At 34.7% G+C, this 13,580-nt stretch overlaps 1 protein-coding gene across 1 annotated transcript; it reads left to right on the forward strand.

The window, feature by feature from the left end:
- Positions 8,453-9,794, forward strand: LOC107609792. Its single transcript, XM_016311820.2, has one exon. It carries the CDS (start codon positions 8,654-8,656, stop codon positions 9,575-9,577), a length of 924 nt encoding a protein of 307 aa, XP_016167306.1. The 5' UTR covers positions 8,453-8,653; the 3' UTR covers positions 9,578-9,794.

The following is a 13,580-nucleotide window of genomic DNA, read 5'->3' on the forward strand; positions in this document are numbered from 1 at the left end:
AAATCTTGTAATCACTCAACAAACGCATCACGGCATCGAATGGTAATAAGAGAGAATTAAAAATTAGTAATTTTGAGGCCTAGGAAGCATGTTTTCAATCATAGCGCAAAATTCGGAAGGGAACTTAAAAACATACAAATTATGTGGATAAGTGTGAGTAAAGTTGATAAAATCCACTCGATTCGATCCAAAATAAGTCATAAAATAGTGGCTCATCACCGAGTCACCACATGTTGTCGCAGGTTACTAAAAAAAAGTTTCACGCATCAGAAGTCTCTCCCTTCACAATAGCAAATGCAATTGGGACGATATTGTTGTTACCATCTTGTGAAACTGCAACCAACAGAAAACCTTTATACTTTCCATACAAGTGAGTGCTATCCATATGGACAACTGGTTTACGATGTTTGAATACTCTAATGTAGGGGTAATAACTCCAGAAGACTCGATGCAATACCCGGATATCAGTTACCAAGTCATCGCCTTGATATGTAGGTATAGTCTCAAAATGGACGACTGTTGATGGCTCCTTATAACACATGGCCTCAAATCATATGGACAAAGTTTCGTACGATACTTTCCAACCTCCAAATATTTTTTTCACTAAATTTTGCTTAGCCAACCATGCTTTTTGATAGCTGATGGTGTAATTGAACTTCGACTGCACTTCTGCAATAACTGATTTCATCCTTATCGAGGGGTCAGCCTCAACCAACGGCTTTATTGCTTCTGCAATTGTGTTCGAATCCAACTTTGATTAATCCTGAGAAATGGTGGTTTTGGTACAAGTGTGACTACCATTATACCTCGTTATAACCCAACAGTACTTTCTGCTGATCATGCTAACTCTGATAAGCCAATCACAACCTGACCCATACTGTGTACACTTGGCATAAAATGTCAACGGCTCCGACTCATACACTCGGTAGTCTACACCTTTTTGGATGGTATAATCTTTCATCGCCATAATAACAGCTTCCCTAGAACTGAATTCCATTCCCACGACAAATTCACCATCTACGACAATAGAAATTTCTACCACGACGACAGTCATACAATAAATATTTAATACACAAATATTTAATAAGTGAAATTAAAAGTAAATCAATACTCATTACATCAATATTAATATAAATAAACTTTACATCAAGTTATTATTATCTCCATTTTAACAAAATAAAAACATAAACACCTAAATAAATACTAATTAATAAATAATTAAATCAATAACTAACTACAAATATTATTATCTTAAATTTAACTAAATAAACACATAAACAAATGCTAATTAAATATATTTTCATATGTCACGTAACTATTTAGTCCATCGATCAATATAAATTATTACAAAATTCTAATCCTTCATAGAAATATAGGCAATTACATACCTGCATTCATATATTCCGGAAACTCCGGAGCTTGCATGGTTTCCAAATCCAAAACTCGCATGAAGGATGACTCCTCAAACGGATGTTCATTTGCGAGTGCATTTGCAACGTCTGTCACATTTGTAGCCATAGTGCCGTCACCTTGATCTTCGTCTCCGTCTAAACCAACAACTTCGTAATTGCTTTCAAACTCTTCCTCACTGTCACTATTGTAATCTTCCCTTCAATATTCCGGTCGGCTTCAAATTGTTCGAATTCAATATACAACTCAATGAACGATATCTGAGCGCGACTTTCAATGTACATTGAAAACATCTCTTGCATGCTCGCTTCATCAGTTACATATTTGGTTTGAAATTGAACGAATCCACCAAATACCGGTATGGGATATCTATATAAAATACATGATATTTTCCTTGACAGCCTAGAATCTATCTTCTCACAAATCACATCTTTTAGCTCTTCGAATGAGATTGTGAATGGAATAACAATATCTAACGGACTTTCACAAATAATTTTTACTCCTTCATGTGTTTGTAACAAAATCTGACTGAAATAATATATTTTTAGTAGGACACTATCATCCATTTTTCTCACTCACATGAATATAAACTTCACTATCAAATTTTTTTACTTCATACGAAAGAACAGAGATAGAGGAGTTGAGGGAAGAAGAAGAACAACAACAAGGAGAGAAGATCTGAAAACTCGTATACANNTTTATTGACGGATTTAAATAAAATATATAATAATTAAATCGGACGGTCCAATTTGATTTTCGCAAAAAAAAAACTTATATGGAAATTGAATGGTCCGATTAGCTATGACAAAATTCAAATTTTTCCTCCCACACAAATCAAACTATTCGATTGGTGAGCCAAATCTTTTTAGCAAAGAAATCGAATGGTCCGATTTCTTTTTCCATGTTTCAAAAAAGCTATCTCACATTCAAGTCTAGTATCCTCATTCTCCATATCTACGCACAACACACCCAGTCCTGACATATCAAAAAAATGAGATATAGATAAACATAAATAAATAAGACAATTTTTTTAGTGTTGTTAAATTTAGTGTTAAATTTATAGAATTTGTCTTTTTAAGATAAATATTAATTATTTAAATATTATTTATTTTTATATTTTTTAAATTAACTATTAATTTTTAATATTTTTAATAAAATTAAACAACTACATATTGCTGATACCATTACAATCACTAGTAAATAATTATGCCATTTTGCAACTGCGTCGGTTCAAACTAGGGATAAGGTCCTTCTGTTTTTTTAATTAGTATAAGGATTCATACTTTGTCCTAAACATATATATAAACACTTTAAAACTTGTGATAGTATCTATTTTCTTTATATAAACCCACATTATTAACTAAAGAGATTAATAATATAATTAGATCCATGCTGACATCATGAGAATGAATTAATCATTTTGCAAAATTTTCCAATCACCAATGAATTATAAATAACCTTATTAACATATTATCTTAGAAAAAAAATAAGAAAAAAAAACAAATAAATTCTTAATTTTTTAATATATAAATATTTAAGTTTTTGAAAATTTAAAAATATATTTAAATTTTTTATTTTTTTAAAACTTGAATATATAAATATCTTATATTTACTTAAATCGGTCAAATCCAATAAAAAATCAAATATGACACTCGTTATACTAACCTGATTGATACAGATGTACATGTGAGAAAATTTTTTAAAATGTGACAAATTATATCTAAGAATCGATTTGTCTAAATTTTAAATAAGTCAGGAGTTAAATATATTTTTAAATTCTTAGATACTTAAGTCACCAAAAATTCACAGATACTTAAATTTCAACGGATCAAAAAGTCAAGAATTAATTTATTATTTTTTCAAAAAATAATTATTCGTAAAAACGATAGTACTCATTTTTGTATACTCTATTAAAACTAAAACTCCTGTCATAAGAAAGAAAAAAAAAGCAAAATAATCGAATCCCTAACTAAGCCCTCAAGCACTCAATAACTGACTGGGAATGGATCCTCTCAATTATTAAAAAAATTGAGAGTATAAAGTATGATCTTTAACTCTTTATTATTCTCTCTTTCATATTTAAGCCCTCAAGCACTCAATAACTGACTGGGAATGGATCCTCTCAATTATTAAAAAAATTGAGAGTATAAAGTATGATCTTTAACTCTTTATTATTCTCTCTTTCATATTTATTCTTGATCCCATTTAAAAAATTAATGATAAAAAATCATATATTATTTTTTCAATTGTTAAAAAAAAATTGAGAGGATCGATTCTCCTTAACAACCTAACTGTCATGCACTTGGTAGACTCTGCTGTTCCTCTAAATAATAAGGCAAAATCCACAACGTAAATTCGAAAAAATAAATTACATATCCAAAATATGAAATGGTAACAAAACTTAATTTATAAAATTGTTGGATCCAATAAAAATTTTATAAAATCAGTAAATTTATTTAAAATTATAATATTAAAGAATTTTAAAAATTAATCAGTTATACTACACATACAAATTTTTTTGACTTACAAGTCTTACAAGTTGGGCCAAACTCAACAAAAGCTACGCTCACTCACAAAAACGTGTTAACACGCGCATCATGTTTTCCAAAGTGCTTCTTCACCATTATGAACGACTCTTCTTCTTCTTCCTCGATGAAAACCACAACTGTCATTTTTTTCGCGTTTCTTCTCCTCTTCCTCTTTTTTCTTCTTCTTCTTCTTTTTTCTTTATGTTTTCCTCCTTTTTCTTCGCATGTTTCATCTTCATCATCGTATTTCTCCTCCTTTTTCTTTTTATTTTGTAACATTATATATTTTTTCTTCTTTGTTTGATTTTTTCTCCAAAAAAAAATTATGAGAATATGAAATAAGAAGATGAAGAAAAAGAAATAGCAGAAGAGGAGGAGGAGGAAGATGAAGAGTTCTGAATTATGCAGAACTTATCAGAATAAAAATACACCCAAATATCTTCATTTTACACCCAAATTTTCTGTAAATACAGAAATGAGTTATGCTAAAATCATCCACCAAAGTATACTGGAATACAAATATACATTGAAAATAAATTAAAGCACACATGTATTTATATACAAATACATTGGTGGCTAATTTTAGTGACTGGTTTTAATGGATAATTTTAGTGTACAAATAGCATTTTTGTACAGAAAAATATTTTCTCTAATGCTGCATTTTTTTTCTTCTTCTTCTTTTCCTTATTTCTTTCTTTCTTTTAGTTAAATAAATATAAATTCATCATCTTCCAAGTAATTTTATAACATTATGTGTTTCTTCTTCTTCTTTGTTTGATTTTTTTTTTGTTTTTATTCTTGTTAAGAGAGTAAAACAAAAAGAAATTTGAGAAGGTAAAACAAAAAAAAAGATGAATAAGAAAAAAAGAAGAAGATGATGGTGATAATGATGATGATGAAAAAAAAGAAGCAGCAGCAGAAGATGAGGAGGATGAAGAGGAAAAGTTCTAAATTATGCAGAACTTATTAGAATAAAAATACATCCAAATATATTCGTTTTATACACAAATATCTTCGTATTACACCCAAATATCTTCGTTTTACACCCAAATTTGCTGCAAATACAGAAATGAGTTATGCTACATCTACACTAAAATCAGCCATCAAAGTCAGTTATCAGTATAAAATACATACTGGAATACAAAAATACATTGAAAATAAATTAAAGCACACATGTATTTATACACAAATACATTGGTGGCTGATTTTCGTAGCTGATTTTAGTGTACAAATAGCATTTTTGTAAGAAAAATATTTTCTCTAATACCGCATTTTTTTCTTCTTCTTCTTTTCCTTATTTCTTTCTTTCTTTTAGTTAAATGAATGTAAGTTCATCATCTTCCAAGTAATTTTACAGCATTATGTGTTTTTTCTTCTTCTTTATTTGATTTTTTTATTTTTATTCTTATTAAGAGAGTAAAATAAAAAGAAACTTGAGAAGGTAAAACAAAAAAAATGATGAATAAAAGAAAAAAGAAGAAAAAAATAGTGATGATGATGAAAAAAAAGAAGCAGAAGATGAGGAGGAGGAAGATGAAGAGTTTTAACTTATGCAGAACTTATCAGAATAAAAATACACCCAAAATTCTTACAAATACACCCAAATATCTTTGTCTTACATCTAAATATCTTCGTGTTACACCCAAATTTGCTGCAAATACAAAAAAATATTTCCTCTAATGCTATTTTTTTTCTTCTGAATTGAACCACACCTCAACCACTTGATTGAACTCAAAACAATAAAAAAAATTTTCGATTTTCCTACTTCAAATCCAGTCGAGGGATTTGTCTTCTCAGTCGAAGATATTTTCAATTTCCACTTTTCCTCTATGCTACATGTAATTAATTGATTCCCTTTTTATTTGTACTCCGAACTCTTGTAGAAAAACCTGCAGCCTTCGCATAATTCTTGTAGAATTTTGCAGCATCTTCAAGGGTGTTAAAGGTCGTCCCAACCTTAGATACAAACTGCTCATCAACACCACAATTTACTGCAAAATACACCCAAAATACACCATATTAAAACAGACATAAACTATAGAATGCAAATACAACTATAAAACCATTATAAAAAATAACAAAAATCATATTCATGAATTATCAATAAACTGAAACTAAAACAATTCAACTAAAATAATAAGACAATTCACGCTCAGTGAGATGAAAAGTCATAAACTGTAAATACACCCAAACTTTCTTGAAATACACCCAAATATTCTTGATTTACACCCCTGATATAAAATGCAAAAAATTCATTAGAACTAGTACATTAGATTCAATTCAAACAAGGAACAATGAACAGCAAATTTCATAGACAAGGTTCACGCATTATTCAGCTACACAATCATAAACTACTAATTGGATTCAAATTCAGATTCAATTATTAACTGGAATTAAACCACACCTCAGGAACTTCATTGAATTCAAATTCAAAATCCACTTTGCTATGGTTTAGCTAATAATCTGAAATTGAATAATCTATTATCTTCAAAACGATTTCAGAACTTGATTTCAAAAACAATGGAAAACGAAAAAAACGTAGAAAGAGAACAGAAAGAAAAACTTACGTAAACAGAGAAGGAAAAGGGAGAGAAAAACGCACGAAAGAGATCGAAGAGAGAAGGTAAGAAAACGCAGAAGAAATTCAAAAAAAGAAACGAAATCCTTTCGGAAAAGAAAGTTATGTATTTATGCGTTGATTGATTGGAAAATCTGTTAGAGCACCTCTAATGGTGAGTTCCTCTTTGACTTTTTTCTAACATATAGGAACTCTAACCATTGGAGGAGAGAAGGAGTGAGTTCCCGCACAAGGATCAAGGTAAGGGAGTCCCTCTAAGCAGGGACTCAAACCACAATAGGGACTAAAGTTAGTTCCTCCTAATGGAGAAGAGAGATGCTTTGAGTTCCTATTTATTGTTTATAACGCAAAAACTGATGTGGAGTTACTTTTTATGACAGGTGGGCCATAAACAGGAACTGGGATGAGTTCCCTACTGGAGATGGTCTTAAGGAGGCGCGTGACGTGCCATAAGAGCAACTCCAATGCTAAGAAATAGAGTTCCTCTTCTGACACATGGGACTCAATTACCATTGGAGTGAAAAGGGAAAGAAGGCTCTTCACAGGGATCAAGGTTGAGAGTCCCTCTAAGCAGGGACTTGCAACAACCAATAAAATCATGCCATGTGATAAGTTAATAAAAAAATAAAAAATATATTAAATATATATATTAAATACTTATATATCTATTTAATTAATTATTTATATTAATTATTTAATAATTAATTATATTAAATTATAATTAATATAAATAATTATGTTAAATCAATATCAAATATTATTTATATTGTTATATTAAATTATAATTAATTAAATTTATTTTACATAAAAAATAAATTTAATTTTTATATATTATAAAATAATTTTTAGTTGGATTATTTATTTTAATATTTTATAATATTGAATTATTTTGAAATTATAAATTTAAATAATATTATTATAAAAAATAATAATTATATTAATTTTAATTACTTAATTAATTAATTAGGTAGGACCACAATAGGGATTAAAATTAGTTCCTTCTAATGGAGGAGAGAGAGATTCATTGAGTTCATATTTATTGGTTATGACGCAAAATCTAATGTGGAGTCACTTTTTATGACAGGTGGGCCATAAATAGGGACTGTTCCCTACTGGAAATGGTTTAAGAGGCGCGTTTTAGGAATTAGACCATCTCCAGTAGGGAACTCATCTCAGTCCCTATTTATGGCCTACCTGTCATAAAAAGTAACTCAACATCAGCTTTTGCGTCATAAACGGTAAATAGGAACTCAAACATCTCTCTCTTCTCCATTAGGAGGAACTAACTTTAGTCCCTGTTGTGGTCCCACTTAATTAATTAATTAAAATACTTAAAATTAATGTAATTAATTTTTTTAATAATATTATTTAAATTTATAAATTTAAAAATAATTCACTATTAAAAGATATTAGCCAAATGACAAGTTATTATTGGTTAACTTAAGTCCCTGTTTAGAAAGACTCCCTCACCTTGAGACCCGTACGGAAACTCATTCCTTCTCTCCTCCAATGGTTAGAGTTCCTATATGTCAGAAAAAAGTAAAAGAAGAACTCACCATTGTAGATGCTCTTAGAGATTTTCAAGACTTGTATAACTTATATAATAAAAAAGTTTGTATGTAGAGATTAATTCAAAATTAAATCGAAATTTTATCTCACATTTGACCATATCAATTCTCAAGTGTCAACCTTAAACACACTAGCCCCTTCTCCTAAATTCTGCCCTTAAATCCGGAAACTGATTAGTTAGATTTTCTTTTCATTTTCCTTTCAAAATTTTGTTTTTTCAAAATCCTGTCACTCCATCTCACCTCTCCCTCTCCCTCTCCCTCTCCCTCTCTTTCTTATCCAGTAAAAGTAAAAATAAAAAAAGCAGAGGAGCTCCCCAAAGTTTGCAAGCATGCAAATACAATATTAAAAAGAAAAAGTTCTGCAAATTAAGCACCATCCGCTTTTGCTTCTTGAAGCAATCAACCCAAAATAGATAACAACAAAAACTCATTCACCCTCATCACATCCATACCATTTCCCATTTCACCTCCACCGCCACACCGCACCCCAAAATTCACCTTATTAAAAACAAAAAAGCTTCCCTTGAATTGAATAATATTCCAAAATTTCCATTAACCGCACTTCAATGTGGCGATCGTGGAGCAGCAACAACTCAACGGTCCGGATCTCTTCATCGTCATCGTCCCCCACCTTTTCTCCTTCTCCTCTCTTCTCCTGTTCCTCCTTCAAGGACGTCGAATCCCTCTGCCTCGAAGATTCTCCCCAATTACAAATCAACGCCCCCCAACCCCAACTCTGTTCCTCGCCAACCAACAAAAGAGTATCCTCCGTCTTCCACCGAGTCACACTCGCCAACTCGCTCGTCCGCTCCTGGTCAAATCACACTCAACCCCACCGCCAACAACCACCTCCGCCACCACAACCACCACCACCACCCAAACCTGCCAGGGCCTTATCCTTACCCTCCCCCAGACGCAAAGAAAAACATCATCATGAAACAGAACCCAACCTCCAACCACAAAACCACAAAACCGCCAAACAAAATACCGAAAATGCCCCTCTTTACATACCTGGCACGGAGCAGCGTGTGGTGGTCTACTTCACGTCCCTACGCGTTGTGAGGCACACGTTCAAGTCCTGCAGGACGGTCCTCTCGATCCTCACCGGCTTCCGAGTCCCCATTGACGAGCGTGACGTGTCAATGGACTCGAGCTTTCTAACCGAGTTGGGCCACATATTGGGCCCGGACGGGCCCAATAAGCTTCCGTGTGTGTTCATAGGAGGAAGATACGTTGGGGGAGAAGAGGAGGTGATCTGCATGAACGAGACCGGTGAGCTGAAGCAGCTTCTGGAAGGTTTGCCCAAGGCGGATACAGGTGAGTGCCACGTGTGCGGTGGTCAGAGGTTCGTTCTGTGCGACGAGTGTGACGGTAGCAGGAAGGTATATACGGAGAAGAATGGAGAGTTCAGAACGTGTGGCAAGTGCAACGAGAATGGATTACTCAGGTGCCCTATTTGTTTCGCTGAATCACCTATATTCTCCCCATGATCCTAATTTTTTTTTTCTTTTTTAAAATTTGCTTAGTTTTTGTAGTTTGGGAAATGTAAGAATTGTTGTGTATAGGCACTGAGGGTGCGAATGCAGTGGTGCTTGTTTTTAAGACCATATATATAAACATTGTACTTCTTTGATTAAGAGGTAAAGGAAGTTCTGTAAATTTTTATCTTTGGCATCTTTTCTTGAAATCCATTATCTATTTATTTTCTATCCCTTTTTTTGTTGTTGCGTGATTTTGTGATTTTGATTGTTTTGCATTTGAAACATCATTGCTATGTTTATATGATGTATCTTTGGTAATTCTTGAGGAACGAACTACCAATGATTTCTAAACATGCTTTAATGAAGCCAGGTGGAATTTATTTGCTTTGATTGTTTTAATTTAATCCTTATCCCTTAATAAACATGTTAAAACCTATTGATTTTAGTTTTGGTTATATCCATATGTTTGATTTTTCTACAAGTGGTGTGGTATCTTTGTATATAAGAAAGTGTTTGGAATGGCATAGCTACTAATTAAATGACTGACAAACTTGGAACGATGACCGAAATCTGAAGAGCTGTGACTCTTCTATTGCCAAGGAACAAGGTTGAACCTTGGTTCAACTGTTTCTGAAAATTTCAGAAAGCAACTCTAGTAAAACAGATAGAACAGAACATAAGGAGTAAACTACTACTTTAAGCCTCCAGAGTTTAGTTTGCTAACAAAATGGTCCCCGAAAGATTGACAAATTAACCCACAGTAAGAGAAAGATTATGGTAGTTCATTTTACTCCCAAGAAAACCGTCATTTTGAGAGCGTTGATGTTATGTTACCGTCAGTTTGTGGTATCTACATACTTATAAGTTAAATTTTGTTTTGAATTGTAACCTAGGTCCTCAGTTAGGATTAGTTAGGATGTACCATGAACTTCAGTCTGTATACCAACACTACTTGTTCCCGTTTGATTGTCTGAGAGTTTTCCCCTATTCTTTTTCTTTCCTTTTTTTTCCCCAATGATCAACATCCAAACTAGTTGACTCTCATCTTGAGCTTGTTGCCCTTCTCTCTCTCAATCTCTCTCTTTCTCTCTCTCTCTCTCACACACACACAAAATCATGATTGAGTCCTTAGGTTGAGAATCATCTTTAGTAGCTACAGCCGTGTAGAAATGACGTTCAATGCATGGTTGTTAATCAAAGAATGAAGAATATGCAACAATTGAAAGCTTCCACTGTAATAATATACGTTGTTGCAGTCTCCAGTTAAAACAATATTTGATTCTTTTGAGCGTATGATATTTCCTTCTGCATAAATAAAAGGTCCCTATTTTTCAACTTGATAGTAGTGTTGAAATGGATTAGTTAAAGCATAATCCTTTCAATGGTTTATGGTTATCATCAACGCATGACCCTTTCAGTTTTATACAAGGTAAGTCACTGTGTGAGTTCAGTGCTTACAATTGGGCCTGAATAATTGAGCTTAAAGACATGTAAGCCGTGTGAGATGCCGTGATCCATTTACATCTTATCTAATACCCTCCGCCATTGTCATCTTTTGCGGTTACTCAATAAAGTTTTGATTGAATAGCTAATATTATTTTTTATATTTGTAAAATGCTTGCTTGACATGCATTCAAGTACTTGTGAATTATGACTCAATTAATCTAATTTACGCTACAGTTATCCTTTGAACACCATGGAAGTAGTAATAGTTAAGGGCAATTATACTATTTTTTTTTTTGAACTCAAATTTCAAACAAAATGGTTTTTCGTTGTGCTTATTAAAAAAGGACTATGAATTCGTAACTTGTTTTTCTTTCTTTCTTTCTTTCATTTTTTCAATGATGAGAAATACTTCTACATCTTAATTTTAAAGTTATTCAAAAGAAATAGACGTGTAATAGTGATAGTGTGCAACGTAACCACTCTCATTATCTTGGACTTGGAGACCAAATTGTAATCATGGAGAGGGGGGTCCCATTTCCGGAACGAAACATGATGTTCCTCCTTTCAAATGTTTATGTTCGATAGATCGGATACCGGACGGTTTCCCTTGCTTCCTTTCGCGCTTTTGGGGGTGGTTTTTAAACAGTTTTCTCCCTATCCACCTCCCACTCTTATCATTTCCAACTTCTTCTCTCCCTAACATCCAAAGCTTCCTGTGCGAACTCCCTCTTGCTTCAACTTTCAGTCCAGATTTCCTTCATCGTTCCAAGTAATCTTCTGGTTTCTTTCTTCTGGTATCTGTGTTATGTTCTGTTGTTGTGTGATTGCTGTTTGCGTTTGTTGCATGGCTGGTTTATTTTTGTTGAGAGGTTTTTCAGTGCTGGGGTAGGTGAGTTAGGGAAGGGGTACCATTCTAGGATAGGCTTTTTTGGGTGGTTTGTGAGGTAGGCGTAGTTTTTAGCCGTATCTGGTCATGATTGAGTTGAAAAGGTGTAGTTTCTGAGTTTTTTCGGGCTCCCGACCTCATAGACTAACGGAGTGGTACCCCGCTGTAGGTATGCCTCGCGTTGTCTCCCGGTCTTCCGGATCTGCTGCGGCTTACGACCCGTATGCTTGGGTGACTGACGATATAAGGAGTTCCCCCAACCAGATGGGTTTGGAGGAATTGACGGAGTTCCGGCAAGCCGGCTACTTGTGTGGGGGTACTGACGAAGAGGCCAACTACGAGGCCATTGTCAGCTGTCCGAGATAGGGGGAAAGCTTAATGCTGCTGAGGAGAAGTCGTCGTTTGTTGCGGAGAGGTTGAAGGCGTCCGATGAGACCGTGGCCCGGCTTCTTGAGCGTGAGATGACATTGGAAGGTCAACTGAACGCCGCTCAGGGTCGGGTTGTCGCCTTGGAAAAGGAGCGGGAGCAGGCTGTCTCGGAGGCGAAGGCCGCTAAGGCAGAGGCCGTTGAGCTTAAGAAGAAGCTTAAGGTGGCCAAGGAGCAAGGGAAGAATGCTATCTTGATGACCGAAGATGCCCTGAAGGCTCAGCTGAAGATTGCTGCTCCTAATTTCGAGACGTCGTCAATTGGTGTTTTCAAGACTATCCAGGACGGGAAAATTGTTGATATGCCGCGGAAGTGAAGTCTTGTAACTTAGGATATTTTGTAGTGCATTTGCTGAACAATCTGTTGATATTTTGTCGTTTTGTTTGTCCTGAACAATTTACTTGTCCGTTCCATATTTTGACGCTTTATAAGTTATCGTCATTTGATTGCTACGATTTTTGCTTGTTTCGTTATTTTGTCGTGTTGCCGTTATCGTGTTACCGTTTATTCTGGGCGGGCTTATTTCTTGTGCCCGTCTCGCCGTTTTCGCATTTGGTGGCAGTTCGGACCGATTTGGTCGCGTAGTCTTCGAATTGGTTGAGGCCTATGAGCCGTCTGGCTCCCGGGGTGATCAATCCCGGGGTGCCGTTTTAGGTTTTGGTCATGAGAAACAGGTATGAAGTAAGAAAGTTTTAACAAATAAAAATTTGAACAAGTGAAAATTACTCGTTAGTTGTGCAAGTATTTGACAAAGTAAGTAAACAAGATGAATTAATCATGTGGACAGGGCAAATATTAACTATCTGGCTAGGCTGGGTCGGGACGCCGATGTCGCTGCGTCGCAGGACGAGGTCCCTTTCTTCGAAGTCTCGTTTGAGGACTTTTGCGTTGTAACGCAGGGCTATTCTTTGTTTCAGCGCCGTTTCTGTTAGGTGAGCCATCTCCCTTGTTTCCTCGATCAGGTCTTTCTCGACCGCTTCGCTCATGCCCGCGAGTAGTAGTCGGGGGCTTGGTTCGCCGATTTTGACTGGTATCACCGCGTCGACCCCGTATGTTAGGCGAAAGGGGGTTTCTCCCGTGGCGCTTTGCTCGGTTGTCCGGTAGGACCATAAGACGGAGGGGAGTTCGTCAGCCCAGTTTCCCTTCTTACTGTCTAGGCGCTTCTTTAGACCAAGAAGGATGACTTTGTTTGCGGCCTCTACCTGTCCGTTTGTTTGGGGGTGTTCTACTGAGGAGAACTTTTGCTTTATCCC

The sequence above is a fragment of the Arachis ipaensis genome, chromosome B07 (genome assembly GCF_000816755.2).
Source record: "Arachis ipaensis cultivar K30076 chromosome B07, Araip1.1, whole genome shotgun sequence".
Taxonomy (NCBI): Eukaryota; Viridiplantae; Streptophyta; class Magnoliopsida; order Fabales; family Fabaceae; genus Arachis; species Arachis ipaensis.